Here is a 23,587-nt window from a genome sequence, read left to right as displayed (position 1 = left end):
CATGTTTTGTTGGTTTGTGTCCATGTCTCAGTCCGTCATGTCACGTGTTTAGTGTTCCCTTAGGGAGCGTCTGGAAGCCGCTCCTTAAGGGAGGGGTTCTGTCATGATTCTGCCTTCTTGTCTCTGATTTTCCCTGGTCTTGAGGCAGGATCATGACAGGCCCATGTTTTGTGTGTAAGCACATGGCCATTTGTTTGGCTGTGTGCTTGCGTTGTCTCGTCATGTAACCCCGCCCCCTTGTTATCTCATCTTGTTATCATTATTGCTTTACCTGTGTCACCTGTTCCTGATTAGTTTGCTCCCTATTTTATCCCCTTGTGTTTGCTGTCCTGTGTCGGTACATTGTCTATCCTTGTCTGATACCCTCCGTGAGTTACCTGAAGAAAGCCTTGTCTTGTTAGAAGTATTTGATCCTGTCTTTATTGTCTAAGTTTATCGTCTGAGTGTTAGTCTAGTGTTTTCTGTCTTAATAGTTCATCCTGTCTTGTTTTACCCCCTCGTGGGTTTTGTTTTCTGTTTTTGTGTAGTAATAAACCCTTGTAATGTCTGCAAATGGTCTGCGATTGGGTTCTCTCCTTCTAAACCATAACAATTAATTCACAAAAGACATCAATTTAATTAATGCACTGTAATCCACATCTTTAAAATCGTATGACTGTGAGGACATCTTTAAAATCGTATGACACAGTCGTATGACTGTGAGGAACAGATCAAATTTCAATTATTTATTCACCATTCCTTATCTCCATCCTGGGAATCATAACTGGGTATCATAAGTATCATTTGGGCAAGATATTGTAGTGAGTCACAAATGGCTTTTTCTTGTAGTCTGTTAAACTGCAATATACAGTAGATGTCTGTCAGTGTTCGCTATGGCCATCATCAACTTTTCTCTTTATTCTATTAGAAATGTTACACCCTGACTTCAGCACAATGCACTTTCACACCTTATTTATTTCCCAGGGACTTCTGTAACTAGCACTTGACTGACATTCACTGTCATTGCAATCCTGTAAACTAACACCCCACTGAAACACATTTAACTGAAATATTTGGTAACACTTTATTTTACAGTGGATTTGTTACACATTACATGTAGGTCTATTTATTATACCAATAACATTAATTTATGCTTAATTTTATGCAACTAACCCTAAACCAAACACTAATTCAAACTAACCATATAGTAAGTACATTTTGTGACTCTGTACTTAATTGTATAGTTACAGTAAGGACACATTAAAAAAAATGTTAACATATATTTGCATGTGCTATGTGTGTGTCTTGGACATAAAAATGCAATATGAATATATTGAAATATAAATATGAATTGTAATTACATTTATAAATTAAATTAATGTATAAATTAAATATTTAAAAAGGTCAGAAAACAAAAAATAAAATAGAAATAATTGAATCTAATAATTTTAATCAAAATTAAATAAATTAACAAAAAAAATAATAAAAGATGTAATATGCTTCAAAGACTGGGAAAAATAGGGATGAACAAAAACAAATCTGTCAATGACTTGCTGACATGCACGAAAACCAGCCATGTATTGGGCATTTTGGTTGGCCATCATTGGTCCCACCACCTGTTTTATTAAATGTTGTCCTCTGCAGAGCCCTTTTCCTTTTAGCAAGACTGGCAAAGTCCTGCCACTTCTTCCTGACCTCCTTCCCTGATCTTTTAATGCCCCTAGTTGCAGTCAGTTTTCTAGCAAAATCCTCCCAGATTTTTTGTTTTTGTTTATTTGTATGACTTCCCTTAAACCTGCTGAAAATAATATGTTTGTTTAGCTCCACCTCCTCTAAAATTAACTTAATCTCCTCTTTTTTTAAAAAAAGGGTTCAGCCATTAGCTTTGTGCTTTTATAGATTATTGGCCTCGTGGAAAATGCACATCAGGTGAAAACAGTTAGGTTAAATATTTAAAATTGCAAGCGTGTGCTGCAATTACAAGCCATACAAGGTGACATTTCAGCACTTGACAAACGGACAGCGACTCTTAAGTAGCACTTAAAGCACAGCTGCGAACGGTCGTGCTAAGTGCATTTTTGTGAAACGCACGTGAAATGAACACGAACGTTCGTAAAGTCGCTCGCAGAAAATCCTCGTAAGTGCTAAGATCCATCGTTATCTGGAAACGCAGCCCTGGTTGATTAAACTTGAATTACTTGAATGTTTAATTTTTACTTCTAAAATGTTTGTTACATGAGTTTAAATGTAGGCAATATTGTATACATGTTAAAACTGTATAAAATACGCTCTATTGCTGTACTCATCGACAATAAAGGCCAATGTCATGTATACCGTTGGTTGTATGGAATATTTTTACAAAGGTTTAGACGAAATAAAAAAGTTTATATTACTCATAAATATTGTTTTTTAAATGTTTTCCAACAATTATTTCTACTCAATTTTATTTGTTAATGTACCAAAGCAGTTACTCGCATCTACTTTTTACTTACATTTACTCAGTTCATACAGTGTATGTAATTGATTTCACTGCTTTAAAATTTAATCAATATTTTTAAGTGTAAAAATGTTTCACCAAAAAAAAAAAAAAAGTGTAAATCATAGTAAAAGTTTTTAGAGTGTGGCCTAATTTGACTTTAATAAACATGGTTGTTAAAGTTCACTATGTATGTTTCCACTCTCATATTGCCTTAGTCCTTTTTCCCAGAAGGCCTCTCAGTCCAGAGCTACTCTCAGTGGGATAACAGAACAGATATGTATCTTGTAATGATAACATTTTAATTAAACCCCACTGACCATACAATGACACTTAGATCCCTTCGGGCTGATCATAGCTTTTAGTGACCTCTAAATTTGCTAATTTTCAATGTCAAATAGCGTTCAGTGGTATAGTAGCAAATACAAATATTTTTAGCGCACCACCAAATGATGTAACTCAAAACATGTAATAAACAACTCATTAACTTGTTTTCACTCCTAATATGGTCCCTTGACCATTCCAGGACAACATCTTGACCACCACATCTCCCAGTGGGCTGAGATAAATAGACCTTCAGGTTTAATTAGACATTACAAGAACAATTAAATCCCTTTGGTCAAAAGGTAAAAAAAACCTGTCCAAGTGAGGCTTATGACTGATGTTTTAGATGAAGAATATTGTGTCATTATAATGGATGATGACACAGAGATAATGTTTACTTTTCAGATTTTCTTTTTTAGTTGTTTTCTCTGACAACAATTAAATGTACTTAGAATAAAATAAAATAAGATAAAAACTGCGGTAACACTTTATAATAACTGCACGCTATTAATCATTAGTTAAGCATTAGTAAACAGTTAATTCATCATTTATAAAGCATTAATAGACATTAACAAGCAGTTTATAAATACAGTTATAAATGCAGTATTCTTAATTTATAAGCATATCTATAATGTGTTTAATAATTGTGTTTTCATACTTAATTAATGATCAATTTATCATTTCTAAATGAAGTATTTCATTATTTACAAACCGGTTATTTAGGAGTTGTCAGTGGTTCATAAGATCACTTAGAAAGTGTAAGTAAATTATTAATAAACTGTTTAAATACATATTATTATTCAGACATATAGTAATAGTTACTTAGTGTGTTAATAAATGGTTTATTAACATGTATTTCTACTGTAATTCAGGGTTAATTCGGGTAGTTATAAAGCATTTAGTAGTGGTCAGTTCACTATGTTTGTGAGCTAATCTAAAGTGAGGACTAGTTATGCTTTGTAAAGCGTTTATAAAGAAGATTTAAAGGCTGTTAATATTTTTATGTTCTGTATCGCTGTGTTGTATTTGTTTACTTTTTCTGTTTAGAAGAAAACTGAGTCTTTAAATCTCCTTTATAAATGCTTTACAAAGCATAACTAGTCCTCACTTTAGATTAGCTCACAAACATAGTTAACTGACCACTACTAAATGCTTTATAACTACCTGAATCTACTACATTTACTTACACTTTCTAAGTGATCTTATTAGCCACTGACAACTCCTAAATAACCGGTTTGTAAATAATGCAATACTTCATTTAAAAATGATAAAGTGATCATTAATAAATTAAGAAAATACAATTATTAAACACATTATAGACATGCTTATAAATAAAGAATACAGCATTTATAACTGTATTTATAAACTGCTTATTAATGTATATTAATGCTTTATAAATGATGAATTAACTGTTTACTAATGCTTAACTAATGATTAATAGCGTGCAGTTATTATAAAGTGTTACCAAAACGGCTTTATGCCTTCAAAACAATCCCACCTGGGACCAGGAAGGAAGTTAAATTGAAATTTGATTCGGACCAAGCAGTGTGTTTTTATATTTATATTTATATTTATATTTCAATATATTCATATTGCATTTTTATGTCCAAGACACACACATAGCACATGCAAATATATGTTAAAACTTTTTTTAATGTATCCTTATTGTAACTATACAATTAAGTACAGAGTCACAAAATGTACTTACTATATGGTTAGTTGGAATTAATGTTTGGTTTAGGGTTAGTTGCATAAAATTAAGCATAATTTAATGTTATTGGTATAATAAATAGACCTACATGTAATGTGTAACAAATCCACTGTAAAATAAAGTGTTACCAAATATTTCTTTTTTAGTTGTTTTCTCTGACAACAAAAAAATAAAGAAAAGAGTAGGCCTAATATTGTGTACAATAAAGTACAATCAAAACTTTATATTATAATCACATTGCATTTGAATAAAGTTAAAGGTGTAATCTGCCGGTTGTCCTGGAGGTGACCTCATAACTCTGTCTTCTTACGATGCACTTGGGGATTTACGATTACTCCAGAGCACTCGTAGATCTACGATGATTTTTAAGTGCTACTTAAGTTACGATGCTTTTGGGAAACAGACCGTAATATTAAGATAAGTCGTACGATCGTTTTTACAATCTACTTAGGCTTACGATGCTTTTGGGAAACGCAGCCCAATCTGGTTCTTGTGCCCGGAGATGGATTTTCAGAGCTGGGGAACTTCGAACTTTAGACCGCCGTCCTACGTTTCACTTATAGCCGAAAGATACTGTGACTCCAAAACCTGCCAATAAACAAACAGTGCACAGTTCTGAGAACATTTTATCATCCAAATTAGTTAAATGCATTATCTTTAGGAATATAGTCCTGTGTTCCCTTTCGAAAGGGAACTCTACACTACGTCAGAATGACGCTATGGGGAACGCCTCAGGCGTGACAGGTGTCTGAAATAAATATCAACTCACGTCAATCATGTTGACCGGCGACAGCCTGTGAATCATCAGCTTGATTGATTAACGCGCGACCTGGATGTATAAAGGGGAGCCTTGCACACATGACAACATCTTTTCGTCTTCAGGGACTGTTTTGTCTGGTAAGAATATCGCTTACAGTATGAAACGCGCAGAAAAGAAGCAGAGCTTCCGTAAGTGTGCAGACCCGTGCCCGAGGTTTTTGACGCCGGGTGACACACACGGTCTGTGCGTCTTTTGTTTGGGTGAAGAGCATGCACGAGAGGCTCTCGAGAGAGCTTCTTGTGCGAACTGCGAGAGTTTTTCTTTGAAGACTCTCCGCTCTCGTCTGACCCTTTTCTCGAGGGAGGAGGGTTCAGCTTCTGAGCCCCGTGGTACGGGTCCCCCTCGGGCTGAGGCTCAGCGGCAACTCTCATCATGGGGGTCTCAGAAGGAGCTGGCCGAGCGTCTTGAGAGGGAGGTTCACCTCTCAGACAGCTCGTCCGCTGACGAGAGTGAGCTGCAGGTAGATGATGACGTTTTACCATTATCACCTAATGCGTCTGCAGCTGCTGCTCTTCCGGACGGGCAGGATATGGTTGATGTCGTCAGTCTGGCAGATACTGAGCCATCTCAACCATCCTGCCCTGTGTATGCGGAGCTGATGGAGGTTATGGGGCGCGCCACCGACAGATAACAGCTGCCGTGGAGGCGCGTCAGGGAAGAAACCGCTCGTGGCCGTCTCGAGGATCGGTTTCTTCCCAGCCATAGGCCATCAGCTCAGGTGAGCCTTCCATTCCTTCCAGATCTCCATACTGAGATCAAGAAGGCATGGAAGAACCCATACTCTGCCCGTATTCATCCACATCAGCGGAGTAGTTTCGCTGCTGTGGATGGAGCGGCGGAGCATGGGTATGTGTCGATGCCGCCCGTTGACGAGACGTTGGCTAACTATCTCGTCTCTGGGCAGGCGTCGACGCTAAGAGCTCCTACCCTGCCATCCAAGCCGCTAAAAACAACATCGCGCTTGAATGGCAGAGCATACACAGCAGCGGGTCAGTCCGGTGCTGCTCTGCACACACTTGCTGTGTTACAGGCGTACCAGGCCGACCTACTGCGGGATCTCGACCAGGGGACAGGACTATCCCCTGAGGCGGTCACTGAGCTGTGCCGTACCACGGATCTTGCTCTCCGGGCCACCAAGCAATCAGCTGCCGCTTTTGGCCGGTCAATGGCGGCTATGGTGGCCACGGAGAGGCATCTGTGGCTTAACCTGGCAGACATCGGGGAGAAAGATAAGGTCTTTCTTCTCGATTCGCCGGTTTCGCCTGCTGAACTTTTTGGCCCCTCCGTTCAGGCGGTGGTTGAAAAGTTCAGGGAGGCGAGGGCGCGCTCAGCTGCTTTTAAAAGCTGTATTCCACTGAGATCCGAGTCCGCACCCAAGCAGGCGGGAAGGCCTGGTCCATCTTGGTCTGAGGGCCATAGACAGGCCCAGAGGGCCAGTGTCTCCTCTCGTGCGCCTCCTCCTGCAAAACGGAGCAGGTCACAGAGGAGACGCAACTCCCGCAGGAAGAAGGATCTGAGGGAGGTTATCCAGGAAAAGCGCACTCAGCGGCGCTAGGGATAATCTCCCCGGAAGCCTTCTCCTAGCGTTCCCAGGTGTTTCTTACATCAGGCCTGGGGCTGGGCCTATGATGAGTATCATGTCTGATGGCCCTCCTCGACCTGGTTAGTAGGAGCGCCTCTTTCAGGCATGTAAGTGGTGAGCCCAGGTACTTTTTAAAGAAAAGGAATTCCTGACGTGTCTTTACTCCACACGCCGCAGGTGTACTGTCTGGTCTTTTTGTGAAATGTTTTTTGTGCGCAAATAACATATTTCTGTTTCTCTTACAGACCACATCTCCTGTATAGAGTTTGAGAAAATCTAAAGGTTTTTGGAGGCTGTATGGCAGGTAGTAGGCCTTGGCAGGCCTCCTTGACCAGACAGTCCCCATAAAAAAAAAAAAAAAAAAAGAAACATGTGGTTTTTTAGGTCATAGGCCTCACTAGGCCTTCCTGAGTATGAGCTCCCACATACTGTGGTTGAATGAGCTCCCACATACTGTGGTTATCAAGTTATAGGCCTCTCCAGGCCTTTTTGAATATGAGCTCCCACATACTGTGGTTATCAGGTCATAGGCCTCACTAGGCCTTCCTGAGTATGAGCTCCCACATACTGTGGTTATCAGGTTATAGGCCTCACTAGGCCTTCCTGAGTATGAGCTCCCACATACTGTGGTTGAATATGAGCTCCCACATACTGTGGTTGAATATGAGCTCCCACATACTGTAGTCGCCAGGGTATAGGCCTCACCAGACCTTCCTGGTTATGAGCTTCCACATGTCAGGTTACAGGCCTCACCGGCCTTCCTGAATGTGAGCTCCTACATACTGTGGTCATCAGGTTACAAGCCTCATCTGGCCTTCCTGAATGTGAGTTCCCACATGCTGTGGTCGCCAGGTTACAGGCCTCATCCGGCCTTCCTGAATATGAGCTCCCACACACGGTGGTCGCCAGGTTACAGGCCTCACCGGCCTTCCTGGTGATGGGCTTCTACATGTCAGGTTACCGGCCTCACCGGCCTTCCTGAATGTGAGCTCCCACATATTGTGGTCGCCAGGTTACAGGCCTCATCCGGCCTTCCTGAATATGAGCTCCCACACACGGTGGTCGCCAGGTTACAGGCCTCACCGGCCTTCCTGGTGATGGGCTTCTACATGTCAGGTTACAGGCCTCACCGGCCTTCCTGAATGTGAGCTCCCACATATTGTGGTCGCCAGGTTACAGGCCTCATCCGGCCTACCTGGTTATGAGCTCCCACATACTGGGATATCAGGTTACAGGCCTTACTAGGCCTTCCTGAATTAGAGCTCCCATACACGGTGGTCGCCAGGTTACAGGCCTCGCCAGGCCTTCCTGGTTATGAGCTCCCACATACTGTGGTCGCCAGGTTACAGGCCTCACCGGCCTTCCTGGTGATGGGCTTCTATATGTCAGGATGCAGGCCTCACCCGGCCTTCCTGAATGTGAGCTCCCACATACTGTGGTCGCCAGGGTACAGGCCACATCCGGCCTTCTTGGTTATGAGCTCCCACATACTGGGGTATCAGGTTACAGGCCTTACTAGGTCTTCCTGATTATGAGCTCCCACACACGGTGGTCGCCAGGTTACAGGCCTCGCCAGGCCTTCCTGGTTATGAACTCCCACATACTGTGGTCGCCAGGTTACAGGCCTCACCGGCCTTCCTGGTGATGGTCTTCTACATGTCAGGTTACAGGCCTCACCTGGCCTTCCTGAATGTGAGCCTCCACATACTGTGGCCGCCAGGTTACAGGCCTCACCCGGCCTTCCTGAGTATGAGCTCCCACACACCGTGGTCACAGGTCTTCCTAGTTATGAGCTTCCTCATGTCAGGTTATAGGCTTACTGTGTTCACCCCCACTTACTGTGGTCACCAGGTTTCAGGCCTCATAGGCCTTCCTGAGTATGAGCTCCCACATACTGTGGTCGCCAGGCTTCAGGCTTCCTAAAGGCCTTCCTGGTTATGAGTTTTCACATGTCAGGTTACAGGCCTCTCCAGGCCTTCCTGAATGTGAACTCCCACTCACTGTGGTCGCTAGGGTTTAGGCCTCACTGGTTGTGAGCTTCCACATGTCAGGTTGCAGGCCTCATCAGGCCTTCCTGAATGTGAGCGCCCATGCATTGTGTCCATCAGGTTATAGGCCTCATCTGGCCTTCCTGATCATGGGTTCCCACATGCTGTGGTTGCCAGGTTACAGGCCTCACCAGCCTTCCTGGAGACGAGCTCCCACAGTCTGTGGTCGTCAGGTCACAGGCCTCAGGGGCCTTCCTGAGAATGAGCTCCCACTTACTGTGGTCGTCAGGTTATAGGCCTCACTAGGCCTTCCTGAATATGGAGTGATGAAGTACATGCACCTTTTACTTCATCTATTTTTCTTAGACCCATGCTTATGGTAAGTCACACGACTAACGTCCTGTGTACTTTCTAAAATCCATTTTATGGTAAGGGTCATGCGCTGTACGCTTTGGTCCCTTCCTATGTGGCTCAGACCCTGGTCTTTCACCTCGGGTCCCACTCTAGATGCGTCCTGTCGTCACGTATATTACGACAGACGCCTTTCTCTAGCTAACTTCCACATTCTGATGAGCTCCCACACACTGTGGTCACCGCGTTACAGGCCTCTCCGGCCTTCCCGAGTATGAGCTCCCACATGCTGTGGTCGCCAGGTTACAGGCCTCATCAGGCCTTCTTGGATTCAGAATGGCTAAGTACATGCACTTTCTTTCATGTACTTTCTATAATCCATATTTATGGTAAGGGTTGTGCGCTGTACGCTCACCGGCCTTCCTGATAGGAGCTCCCACATGCTGTGGTCGCCAGGTTAGAGGCTTCACCGGCCTTCCTGATAGGAGCTCCCACATGCTGTGGTCGCCAGGTTAGAGGCCTCACCGGCCTTCCTGAAGGTAAGCTCCCACATATTGTGGTTGAATACAAGCTCCCCCATGTTGTGGTCGCCAGGTTAGAGGTCCTACCAGGCCTTCCTGGAGGTAAGCTCCCTTTAGGCCCTCACAGGCCTCCTCAGTGTTTTGAAACACAAACACTGGGTAGATCCATGGATCGAGTAGAGAAACTCCCCTCGCTGGCAAGGGTAGTAAAGCACTATGCTGAGTCATACTCTCCAGGATGTCCCGTCTCTGAGATCCGGGCTAAGTGGTTCACTGCCTGCTTCGCAGTCCCTTGGGTTGGATGCCTTCCTAAGGCAAGTGTCCAGAGGCTCTGTCTTCGGACAGACAGGAAGTGGCCAGACTGTAGTGTCTTATGTAGTGACACCAGGTCAGGCCTGCCTGGTGGCATTTCAGGTGGCACGTTCCCCTGAATAGTGACTGGCTGGGGTTCCCTCGGGTCCCCTAGCTACATTCCCTAGAAGGGACCCTTTCTAGTTTTTGAATTGTGGTCCTAGGCCTTTGAGCTGGCCCAGGTAGACCTTCCCTTAAAACTGTGAGGTTTTCTGTGGTATCCTTTAGCTTGGGCGATGACCTTAGGGAATGCTGTCACTGACAGCCCAGTGTGACCTGAGGGCATGCACTCCCCTTAGCATGGTGGCGTTGGTATATCGTTCCCCATAGCGTCATTCTGACGTAGTGTAGAGTTCCCTTTCGAAAGGGAACGTCTCAGGTTACGACTGTAACCTATGTTCCCTGAGAACAGGGAACGAGACACTACGTCTTCCTGCCATGCCTCGGGGCCTGCCTGCAACAGTCCCTTCAGACGATAGGATGTTGTCATGTGTGCAAGGCTCCCCTTTATACATCCAGGTCGCGCGTTAATCAATCAAGCTGATGATTCACGGGCTGTCGCCGGTCAACATGATTGACGTGAGTTGATATTTATTTCAGACACCTGTCACGCCTGAGACGTTCCCCATAGCGTCATTCTGACGTAGTGTCTCGTTCCCTGTTCTCAGGGAACATAGGTTACAGTCGTAACCTGAGACGTTTTCAACGCAAGGCGTTACAATCACGCAAAAATACTTTTTTACTTGTTTAACTTAGGTGAGTCACATTGTGTCTCTATATGTTCTTTTGCATTAAATAAAATGATTTAAAAGCACAGCATTGATTTTATAGATAAAATAAAACATACACAAACCTGAATTTCACAGAGGAAATGCAGCAATTCTGCGACGCTGAGAAGAGAGAACTGTTCTGCAGACTGAAGAAAATTCAAACAGCCCGTGCTCACTCAATAGGCTAGTTGCACGTGGCCACCATTTTGGATTTCGGATCAGCGAGTGTGCGCTGATCAACTTCCGGTTTCGCATTACGCCCGGTGCAGGGAGCCGGAGAAAGCAGAAATGTATCTTTTATAGTTGTTTATAGAATCAATTATCACTTAAAATACTACTAAGATCCATATTACTATCACACGAGCCAATGGCAATTAAATGCACGGATGCATAGTCAGATTAATGAATAAAAATACAACTGTTCACGAACAGAAGATTGTATTTGACTCATGCTGCTGCATACACATACGCAATGACAATTATGCATACTGTAAATATAGAGTTACAACTACGATTAGAGTTGTTTGCATAAAATGCACCGTGAACATTCACACGTTTGCCGGAGATGGATTTTTCTGTTGACGTTCGAACTTGAGTGTGTGGGCCAGTACTTCCAGTGAAAACTTACGGTGATCTGACAGCAAGAGCGAGAGACAACAGTGACTGAGTTCCATTACCACAGAGATATTTTTATCACAATGAGTGTTTTTAGGATTCAAGAGAGGTAACTTGCCTTTCAGAGGATAACAGCCTCAGCACTTCATCGTTGTGTGCCATTATGTACCATTTCGTCACGTTACAACAAAGAAGTCAGCTTTCATGCATTCCCCGTTGACGCTGCGGTACGGGCTGAGTGGATGCAGAAGATCCGGAGGGATGACTTCAACCCGACCACATTTTTAAATGCATATCATCTTCAGTTTATTTCACCTGTGCGTTTATATGCTTTCTATTACTGCATTTATTTTGTGCAAGTGAGATGAGTAAAGATCTGTTTCATAAATAATAGTGCATTTTATGCAAACAACTCTAATCGTAGTTGTAACTCTATATTTACAGTATGCATAATTGTCATTGCGTATGTGTACGCAGCATGAGTCAAATACAATCTTCTGTTCGTGAACAGTTGTATTTCATTCATTAATCTGACTATGCATCCGTGCATTTAATTGCCATTGGCTCGTGTGATAGTAATATGGATCTTAGTAGTATTTTAAGTGATAATTGATTCTATAAACAACTATAAAAGATACATTTTGGCTTTCTCCGGCTCCCTGCACCGGGTGTAATGCGAAACCGGAAGTTGATCAGCGCACTCGCTGATCCGAAATCCAAAATGGCGGCCACGTGCAACTAGCCTATTGTCGAGTTGTTGTCATGTCAGAGGGTGGGGGAGGGGTGCATTGAAGACAGAAGACACAAGCTCGTAAATTCGCTAATGCAGATGATTTATGCATTTATGATTTATGCCACTTTCATGGCACCTACGTTTGTGAACGATGCTCTGTTGGCTGATCCAGGTAAGCCAGATGACAAAGCTATTGTTTAGAAGTCAGATGATTTGAAACTACAAGTCACTAGTGAGAAAGTTATCGCAGCTCAAAAAGAAGATTTTACCCTGTGAAAGTGTTTTTCTTCTGTCGTTCCTGTGGAGGTGGCACGAGAGGGGAGATACATAATTTTGTAGGACATGTCAGACATGTCAATTCTCCGTTAAGCCAAACCAGGTGATCTTTACCCAAATCAAGAACTGATAATAAATACTTGCTTACAATAATGTGCACAGCGACGCGTTTTCCCGAAGCAATCCCGCTGTGGAAAATTACGGCGCTAGTTATCAGCAATGCTCTCATACAATTATTTTCAATGTTTGGGCTACCAAAGATTGTACAGTCTGACCAAGGTACAAATTTTCTATCAAAGCTTTTTGCCCAAGTGTTTAAAATGTTTAATATTTCTCACAGAACTTCGAGGACGTACCATCCAGAGAGCCAAGGAGCTTTAGAACAGTCCCATCAGACAATGAAAGCGATGTTGCGCCGGGACAAGGGCATACCTTTGGACTTGTTTGCTGCTAGTGAAGTGGAAATCGACGCAAGTTCTGTTAGTGCGGGGGCAGTGCTTGTACAAGGAGACGTTCATGGTATTGACCATCCTGTGTGTTACTTCTCACGTAAGTTCAATAAACACCAGCTGAACTACTCCACTATTGAGAAGGAAACTTTGGCCCTGCTATTGGCCTTGCAGTATTTTGATGTCTATATGAGCTCTAGTAATCTGCCTGTAATTGTAGCCTGATGTCGTCATACTCAGATTCTAGTCAGAATATGAGTCTGATACTGCTCCATTGGGCTGTGATTATGGGGCGTGTTTCAACCGAACCAGGAAAGAAAATGCCTCTGCACCCAATTGGATAGACCTACAACCAATCAGAACAACGGAGTAAGTGACGTATGTTCTTAACTCATCTTTCCGATCGACAAATGCATTGATCGCGGTTCTCTGTTCCTCTTTTAAAATTAATGCACTGTCGATATCTTCTATAACAGACGCAATTTAGTGATCATGTGGCGGAGTCTACTCATGATGTTTCATAAACAAAGTTCGGGAGGAGCACGTTCAAATAATCAATCCAATCAACTTGTCATCAAACAATTACCATGCCTACCCTATCAGCATGAGAGGAAGCATATATTTATTCACTCTGTCAACTCACCTAACATTCCTTGACAGTTTTCAGCATCCCTCCACTCACTCTTGTCCTGTTCTTCCACAGCCTGGAATACGGGGGAAGTACTTTGGGTTCGGGCTGAATACTGAGCCCGGAGCCCTCTCCTCGGACAGTACACCAAATATGCATTTATTCTATCTGACTTATTTCTAAGTATGAACTCGTGAAATCTCAATTCTCCAGCGGCAGTCGTCTATGTTGTAAACGAATTCAACCCAAGCGCTCGTTGGTGACGTGGATGATTACGTTACTGTTGATCATCTGTCCATCATCGTATAAAGCCCGCCCTGACAATTTGATTGGTCCGAACAGCTCTGGTTCGAGCATAATAACCCCACAACGGATCAAGTCCAGACCAAACTTCCTGACCTAAAAATGTTGTGGGCGGGGCTAAGTTCGGCTGGCATCCAGGCTACTGTAATTGTATTTACAGATGACAATCCTTTAGTGTTTTTGGCCCGTATGTGCAATCAGAATCAGAGATTGATGCAATGGTCCTTGATGGTACAAGGTTACAATTTAGTGATTAAACACAAGAAAGGTTCGGATAATATAATCGCTGACGCTTTATCTAGAGCTGTGCAAGGAAAAGGATGAGAAAAAAAATACATGGTTTTGTCATTTAAGTTTTTTTTTGCTTTTTTTTTAGGGGGAAAGTGTTACGGTCCATGTGTGTTTGTGTATTTTTCTCTTTTTCGGTAACACTTTACAATAAGGTTCATTAGTTAACATTAGTTAATGTATTAACTAACCATGAGCAATACATTTGTTGCTGTGTTTGTTAATCTTTGTTAACGTTAGTTAAAAATACAGCTGTTCATTGTTAGTTCACAGTGCATTAACTAATGCTAATGTTTCAACATAATGTTGAAATTAACATTAACAAAACTGTATACATGCAGTTCATTATTACTTCATGTTAACTAATGAAACGTTATTGTAAAGTGTTACCAATTAAGACATTAAAAAATAAAGTATAAAAGAGAATAAAAAAAACAACAACATGAATTAAGATGTTTGTGACTGCTATCCAGATGTCATGCCAAAGGTGAGTAATCCTGAAAAATGCATGGAAACAACAAGTGTTTAATAAATTTCCAACATACACAAATTGCACAAATGGCAAATAAACAATGGGTGCTCATTAAAATAGGTCTATTCACTAGTATTTAAAGAACAATCTCGATGAGGCCAGTGCTAAGAGAGCTAGGGTGGGTATTGGCCACAGATGACTGTTTTGCACTCATTAGCGTGATTGTTGTAGCTGTGAGAGCTGTCTGTACCTGCAGCTAAAATACAACAAATCAAACATCATTCTTCTTCATTTTTGACACGATATGGGACATCTGGTTACCACAGCACTTGCTTGCATCAGTTAATAGCTCATAAACTATTGCTTCAACTGATCTCTAACTTCAGTAAACACAGAAATGAACCGATCAACTGCAGTGCACACACCTCTGCTCAGCCATGAACTGTGGTCGAAAGCTGATGACGGAACATGCAGGTAGGCCCACCCTCACGTGATACTGATTGGTTGATTGATAAGCTTAAATCTGATTGGCTAAAGAGTACGACTCATCTGTGTAGGAGGAGTTGCTACCAGGAAAGTCACACACACACAAATCCAAGGCTATTCACGTGAATGACGATTTGGACATTCACATTCAAGGATAAACTCGTACATTTTAAACATTCAAAGGTTTTTGTGCACAGTTGTATATCTACGAATTGTGTTTTGCATTTGTGAAATGTATTTTATGAATATATAATTTTATTTGCAGAACGTTGATTGGTTGACAGAGTTTCGTCACTTGCGCATTCTACAAGGGGAATGACAACATAAGTAGCGCCATTTTTTAATATACAGTTGAAATATATTACTACTGTTTTTGTGTCACGAAATGTAGTTTTAAGAGTTTTTCAGGCGAGAATGTAGTTGTTTAATGCTCAAATCTGTGGTTTATTTATAAAGATTTATGAAAATTGTATCCAGGTTGTGAGATCCAGGCGATCACCGGGCGCTCATGTACCCCGCCTGGAACTGCCTTTCCTCGGCTAGTCGTTCTGACGTTTGTCGCTGACTCTTACGTCTCTGTAGTGGTTAAACACGAGATATTATTTCGTCTTGTGTATATCTAACGGCTATATTTGGTCTCGTGAATCTATAATTTGTTCCCTGGCCAATCGTTTTGGCTGTGTCACATTCACCGTCTGTCTTCATCATCTGTGTGTGCACTACACTTCCCATCATCCTCCTTGGCACACCTGCACTCATTCAGCCATCATCATCATCACCTGCACTCCCTCGTTAACTAGCCCTATATACTCAGCACTCTCCCTTCACTCCTCGTCAGGTCTCGTCTATACACGTTGATACATGTCTCACAGACTCACTCTCGCTACTCACCTGAGAATCTTACCTTTATCCGAAGCCTTGCTGCTATCTTCCATCTTCAGTCTTCCACCCTGGATTTTCCATCTGCCATCTACAAACAGAGACATTGTTATTCTTTAAGTTAAGTTGCTATCTGATTATCTGCTATTCATATACTCACCCATTCGCTCTCTCTGGATCCGTACTTCTGCAAATAAAGTTATATTTCACTTACCATCCTGTCTGTATCGTCTGTGATCCCTGACAGAAGACCAGACCAACATGCAGAGCCCTACGGAAAACCCTAACCTTTTTCAGATGGGTCGATCACTGGAGGAATATGCAGAGGTTTATCTTGATCTTTTTCAAGACCCGAGTTGGAGTGAAGAGGATCTTAAAATGTATTTTTGGAGCGGATTGGAGGATCCTCTCGCCCAGTTACTACTGCTTGATGATATCCACTGGTCATTCATGGATTTCGTTGATCGCACGCTTTGGGTGTGCGGTTCTTCCCTCTCCGTTGAAATCGTCCAGCCAGATCATCACGTTCAAGCCGAACCAGAGCCAACCGTCTTCCCAACCAAGCTTATGTCCGAGTTTGATGACTTCAGCGATCTTCCTCCTCTCATCGGCCCTGACGAGCCAGAGCCAGAGCAGGGTCGCCTGCCCGCCAGAGCCAGTCGCCTGCCCGCCAGAGCCAGTCGCCTGCCCGCCAGAGCTAGAGTCTGTGAGCGTCCTTCTCCCCGAGCCAGAGCCAGAGTTTTCAACGGCCTCTTCATCGCTGGTCCCGTTCAGTTCAACGCCCTCTTCATCGCTGGTCCTGTCCAGCTCAAAGCCCTCTTCATCGCTGGTCCTGATGATGATATCTAGTAATTGTGCAGTTCATTCTCATACTGTATTTTCAGTTTTGGAATATGTATCCTCTCCCCAAATTTGTCAATAATAAAACACAATAAAAATTATTTAAAGAAAAGGCTTATATTTACCTTTTAAAATTTGTTTCTGTCTCGACAGCCCCCTTTGCTAGCTGGTTTAACACTTCGGTGCGGAGGATGTGAGCCACGTTGCTCCTTACCGATGTGTTGACCACGGCATGAAAGCGTGGAGGCCTGCGAGCGAATTGGAGCGAGTAACCTCATTTTATTGTGTTCAGTACCCATTTTGACACATCAGGGAAGGCTTCCCTGGGCAGTGGGCGGTGGTCTTTGTGGCACGCAGGGCCAGGTCAGTGGCGCTGCGCAGATCGCGGAAGGCCGTGGGGTCCGGTTCAGACTCATCCATGGAGCAGAGGAGCTTCACCTGGAACACTTGGTGGACCGCCACAGTGTGCAGGGCTGAAGCAGCTTGACCTTGGTCCTGCACGGCTTGGATGGGTGAGTCACTTTAGTCCTCTAGGGAGGGTAGGTACACCAAATGAGACAAGGAGGGCCGCGGGTCTGCCATGGTGAAGAGCACCGGCGAAATAGCTCTCTGTGGAGAGAGTGAGGCACACGGGGACTGAGCTGGAAACGGGAGGGTGCGAGGGGTGGGGTCGCTCTCTAAAAAGAAAGCTAGCCGTGAGCGCAGAGAGTGAGTATGAGTATGAGTGCAGTTTCTGCATGGTTTTTGCCATGGCCATCCGGCGACGTATTTTTTAGGCGGATTCGCTTGTGTAACGAGTTAGCTCAAAGGGGAAATATTAATAATAACTCATAACTTTTTATGATTAATTATTAATATTTGCGTCAGTTAATTGAATTAACTTGATGTAGTTAAATTAATATTACAATCAATTAATCAGTTCGTCCAACGAACTCTTTTGATTATTCATTTATTCTAAGAAAAGCGTATATATCATGGCCATTGAAATTTTTTTATTTCTTAGCATGTACGCCGCTTAGAGCCTGTAACAAGATCAAGATCGTAAAATAGACTTTGTTGCAAGCAGAGAAACAGAACCAAATACATATTGTGCACAAGTTTTATTAACTAAATCACAAACATAACTAAACTAAACAAACATACATACATGCATACATACATGCATAGGTAAAATGGTGGGTGATATGGAACTGGAAGCAGGAAATGGAACTATGGAAAAGATCTATTTAACTATGGAAAGAACCATCATCTTATCATTTTCAGAGCACCTCATTAAATTGATACTTGCATAGTCTGTGCAGTGGACACAATTCTTGAAGCGGTTGAAAATGGAAGTCGTTGATGGGTCCGTGAGTGTCAAATGTTACTGTACAAGTTGCAATCCCCACAGACAATCAACCTGAAGAAGCAGCAGTAGAGGTCAGAAGAAGAGAGAGGAGGGTCACTGTGGATTTGTCTCTAATAAAGCCTGAGAAAGGCCTCACCTCTCCGGGTTTGCTTGACCAATGAGAAGGGTGGAATTTCCAAGCGGGAAGATTCCTCTGTGGTTGATTTATGAATTTTTGTTCTAAGCGTGCTCATTTGCAATGGCAGCTGGATGATTGGTTTCTGATGACGAAACTAAGAAAGATTCTTGTAATTCTAATATGTTGTGCGGCTATCGGCATATCATTTACAGAATCATTTCGATCTTCAAAGTACCAATTTATAGAGACCAAACATGGTATTGTTGAGGTTACATTGACCGTTGGTTCTATAATAAAATACATAGTATCAAAGAGATAATAGTATCAAAAGATAATAGTATTAAAAGACACAACACAAGACAGTAAATCATTTACAAAAAGTTCTGGGATGCATGTTAATTTCATGTTAATCAGTTCTTCGATAAATTAATGCAGGAGAGTCTGTTCTAATATCTGTAGGTCTTGTGGCAGAGGCCCTGTTCACATTGCTAAGAGTCATAAAACCAACTTGTCTGATCAGACCTTCTTGCCCTGTTTGGGGGGATGGGGCCACAGAGTGAGTTCTAAATATCATTTGTTAACCTATAACAAATACTTGTGTCTGACTTGTCTCAGTCGTTACACTTGTTAAAAGGATACGTCGTAGGATGGCCGCAGGGAAACGGCGAATCAGCAGATGACGGGGTCGAGTCAGAAACGCTGAGCAGGATGCCACCGTCCGCTGAACTGCTGCTGCAGATTCACTGCGTTCCACTGCTGGGCTCGTTCGACGGCGAGAAGGCTTTCAAGCAGGAGAAGATCAGTGAAGAGGTGAGTCGTCACTGAAGGAGACTAAATCTGATTCTTATGGCGAAATGGGCCACTTATATAGTCAGTAGCCACGCCCATTTTTTGCCATGCGCGAGGCGGGAAGCACCCTTATAGGTTCGCGCGTCCTCACTGCTTCGCCATAGGTTCATGCAGTTCCCGCAGCCCAGCCAATCAGCACGCTATACAGCTCATCACTGTGCTGGCTGTGCAGCTGCACTACGTTTTAAAATGAAGGCTTCAATATTCTCGAGAAAAGGAGTTTTCCCATAGCGTCTAGCGACACAATACAAGTGAACTGTTCTCGAAAGGGAACTTCACTCTGCCCTCAGCCAAAACAATTTGCCAGGGAACAAATTATAGATTAATGAGACCAAAGATTGGCCGTTAGATATACACAAGAAGAAATATATCTCATGTTTAACCACTAGACTAGAGACATCAGAGCCAGAGGCAAACATCAGAAGGACTAGCCGAGGTAAGGCTGTTCCAGGCGGGTTACATGAATGGTGAGCGCCCGGTGAGCGCCTGGATCTCCGAAAATGGCGAAAACTGGCTGTCTCAAGTCCGCACAAGTCACCTCTCGATGCATGCTCGATAAAAGGGGTGGATCAAGAACACAACCGGGGATTTGAACTGGACTTGGCTAGATGTAAACTTTGAATTGGAACAGTACTTGGGCAGCGACTGATGTCGTTTCACAAGTCCACAAGAACACAAGTACAGACAAGAACGCATATTGAGAAACGGCCATTAACTTTGAACTGAACCATTCTAAAAGAATCAACAGTTCTTTGAACTGTATCGATTGATTCGTGGACTCAGATTAACTGAATCGCTTCATTAAATCTTGAGCATTTGAATCACCTAACTGGAAAGACTGAGTTTTGAGGGAAAATTTAGAACCACATTCTGTACACTGAATCAAATTAAGTGTTTAAACGCAAATTCTGAGTGTTCAAGTTCTTGAATGCAATATTTTGTTTGAATATTGTTTCTGGTTACCCGAGACATTTTCTCCCTGTTATCAGTTGTCACTGTATTTTGTGGAAGAATTATTGTGCTCTGGGAATACTGTAACTTTCTCAGCGATGTTACAGTTTGAATTAATATGCACTACACACATGTAGGTCTAATAATTTAATGTAACATGTTTATTGTGTTTTTGTGTGTGTGTGTGTGTGTGTGTGTATGAAATGCAAAAAAATAAAAAACATAAATAAGTGGAAATAGTATTGTTTAATCTAATTTTAAGCATCTATTCTGTAATCATTGTAATTAATGTAATGTTAATTTCTGGCTATTGGTAATATTAATATTATGGTTGATGCACAAAAAAATGAAATGAAAAAATGTGAAATCAGAGTACACAACTGTTGTTGTTTTTTTGTTTTTTGACTGTGATTTACATTAAATTTCTTTTGTAAATTACTGTGAAAGTATAATGCATAAGCCAATATTTTCCTATAAAATGACTGATTTTCTTTTAGTGTTTGATTTTCATTAACTTCATAAATGTGTTGTAACATTGTGTGTTAAATTCTTTAGGTTCTTTAATTTGTCATATAGAGACAAAAACAAGAAACAAATACAACTGTATCTACAGTGTATAATAATCCAAATAACTGTCACATGAATAATATTTTCCATGATGTAGAGAAAAGTTACTTACTCCTGCACAACAATTGGATAAAGAAACAAACTAATATCTTAAAACAAAATATAATATGGAGTGGGGAACAAAACTTTGAGAGGAAAAATAAAGACTGGTTACTTGATTGGACAATGATTTCCAACTTCCTTCAAATTTAGTGTGCAATTTGGCTGGTTTATAGTCCTTATAATCAATCTGTAATATTCTGTGTAACCTTTATTATACTAGAGAAATAATTTACCTGGATCCATTTATTAGGCGGATTATTGTTTTGCGAATATCAGGCAAGTTTAAAGCATAAACAAGGGGGTTCAGGATGGGTGGTATAACAAGAAATTCAAGTGAAAGTGAAACTGACAGCCATATTGGAAGCTGTAAAGTCACAACCCGACTCAAAGTGACCTCAGAAATAATGGCAATTGAGAAATGCAAAAGGATCACAATATGTGGAATACAAGTTTGATAAGCTTTGCCCTTGAACTGTGATGAGCTTCTTCTGCAAACGGCAATAATTTTTACATAAGAATATAATATTAAACTTAATGGAATTATTACAGTTGTGATCAATATAAAAAAACCCATAACATTATTAACAGCAGTGTTTGCACATGACAGTTTGACCATTTCAAAGTTGTGGCAGTACACCTTAAACAAGTTGTTACCACACAATGTCAGTCTGAAAGTCAAAATAGCAGTAATACCAAGAGAAATCATTGGATAAGTCAAGTTTATAACTATTAAAACAGTTAGAAACCTTGGTGTAATTATGTTGTGATACTGTAAAGGTTTACTGATTGCAACAAATCTGTCAAATGCCATTAACATTAATATTGTATTCTCATTTGCTGCATATGTGAAAATGACATAAGACTGTAAGACACATGCTCCATGGGAGATTGAGTGTGTATCAGACAGCAAGTCTGTCAGTGCTCTTGGGAAAAAGCCAGCTGTTCCAAACACAGAGTTGATAGACAAACATGAAATCAGAATGTACATGGGCTGGTGTAAAGTCCTTTCCAGAAATATTACAAGCACAATAATGACATTAAATAGTGTGATAACACAGAATAGAATAAATCCCAAACTGAAGAAAGCATATCTTACGTATCCAATATTTTCAAATAACATGAAGTAAAAATATGTTCCATTTTCCATTTTCTGATAAGCAAAGGTTACCTTCATTTACCTGAGTTAAGACAACAGACAAATATATTATGATGTGTACACATTTTAAAACATGAGCAATATGTTATCAACTTTTGTTTAATCTACATATACCGATTCAGTAAGATACAATTTATTAGTTCATACCTTCTTCACAGTTGTGTAATATATTGTCAGTTTAGCAGTTTAGATGCAAAGTTTCAACAACTTTAAAATATTTATTTTTTCAATCAATCAATATCAGAAAAAAATAAAAAATAATCAGTATCCTAAAAAGACATTACACAATTTAAATACCTATTTAATTCACCTTGAAACGACCAGCAATGCTTCCTCAGTTATTGTGCTAGTATGACTGTGGGTCACCTGCACAGGTTCATTTTTATACATCTAACATGTCTCAGGAGCCTCTGCTAATAGTCTTCTTTTGCATAAAGGACATGTTACATTCCACGTGTGTTTCTGTATTTTTCTATTTTTCTTTTGTCCTTTTCTTTCTATTCGTTATTCCTAGGTTGTGATCATTGCAGTGTTCATTTCGTTAATGACTATAACTAAATAAAAACCTGCTTTAAATGACGACAACTATGACGAAAATGCATTGACACTTTCGTCAACGCATGAAAACTAGACGAAAATGTTAGGGAGCGCCGATTTGGGAAGAGATCCAGTCAGAATTGATGTTGTCTGTTTGTGGTAGATGCACACATTTGACATGAGTTGGCATGCACTTGATGCATGTCGCATAAATCATTCAAAAATGTAAACTGCTGGGAGAAAGAGAAGAGCAGATATATGGACAGATCTGAATAAGAGTGACGACGCAAAATAGAGCTCTATTCGGTACGGTTTTCTGTGCGCACACAACCGACCCGAGGCGGGCAGCCGTACACACCTGAAGCTACACAGCGCGCAAGGACTGGATTGAGCTCTCTTTCAATTCTGAATGGACAAATACACACAACATTATGTATAAATGTCCGATTTGGAGTATTCACGTAAACGCAGTTGGTTATGTCTTTGCAGAACGTAAACAGTTGTGAGAAGAATATCGAATAATGTGGATCAGTGCAATTGGATCTGCACACTCCATCTTAAAGTGACAGTGCATAATAGACCTAATGCCGTCTGTGCACTTAAATGGATGGTTCGGAGTAAAATCAACCTAGGGTCCTTTGCACCATGACCTCATGAGCTTATTTAGAGAAATCAGCCGGATGGCTTAGTGCAGGCGCTAATGGATCTTATGATGTATCTCATAAATTACCCCACTAATAATGCCCAGAATGGTACCAAACTTATACAGTAGTACAAATAGGTTCTGTACTCATACTGGAAATGGCTGATAGATCTGAGAAGGATCCTCTTGTTTCTGAAGCTTGCCCTTCTTGGATGGGTGAGGAGGATGCGAGTGAGACTGATTTTGCAGTTCAGTCAAAGCAGTTTTGCCGCCCTACTAACCTTTTTCTCCGACCCTGACTGGGTCTGGAGGTGATTCGCGTCTCCGAGTATGTTTGGCAAGGGTCCAACGGGAAGAGTGCGAGAGGGCAGCGGAGCGTAAAGCTCAGATGGATCTGCAACTTCAAATCTGCCGTCTGGAAATAGAGGTGGACAAACAAATCTAGTTGCGAGAGCTGGAGCTGAGAATAGCCAG

The 23,587-nt window shown here is 41.7% G+C and overlaps 1 protein-coding gene across 1 annotated transcript; it reads right to left on the bottom strand.

The window, feature by feature from the left end:
* Positions 1 to 21,006: 21,006 nt before the first annotated feature.
* On the bottom strand, positions 21,007 to 21,924 carry LOC309506761 (olfactory receptor 51I2-like; the record flags this gene model as incomplete). The annotated part of the gene is made up of 1 exon (XM_082180720.1): positions 21,007 to 21,924. One exon carries the CDS (start codon positions 21,922 to 21,924, stop codon positions 21,007 to 21,009), a length of 918 nt encoding a protein of 305 aa, XP_082036846.1.
* Between the last annotated feature and the right edge of the window lie 1,663 nt (positions 21,925 to 23,587).

Source organism: Leuciscus leuciscus, assembly GCF_965113295.1.
Source record: "Leuciscus leuciscus genome assembly, chromosome: 9".
NCBI lineage: Eukaryota > Metazoa > Chordata > Actinopteri > Cypriniformes > Leuciscidae > Leuciscus > Leuciscus leuciscus.
This window is presented reverse-complemented; position numbering and strand designations above follow the sequence as displayed.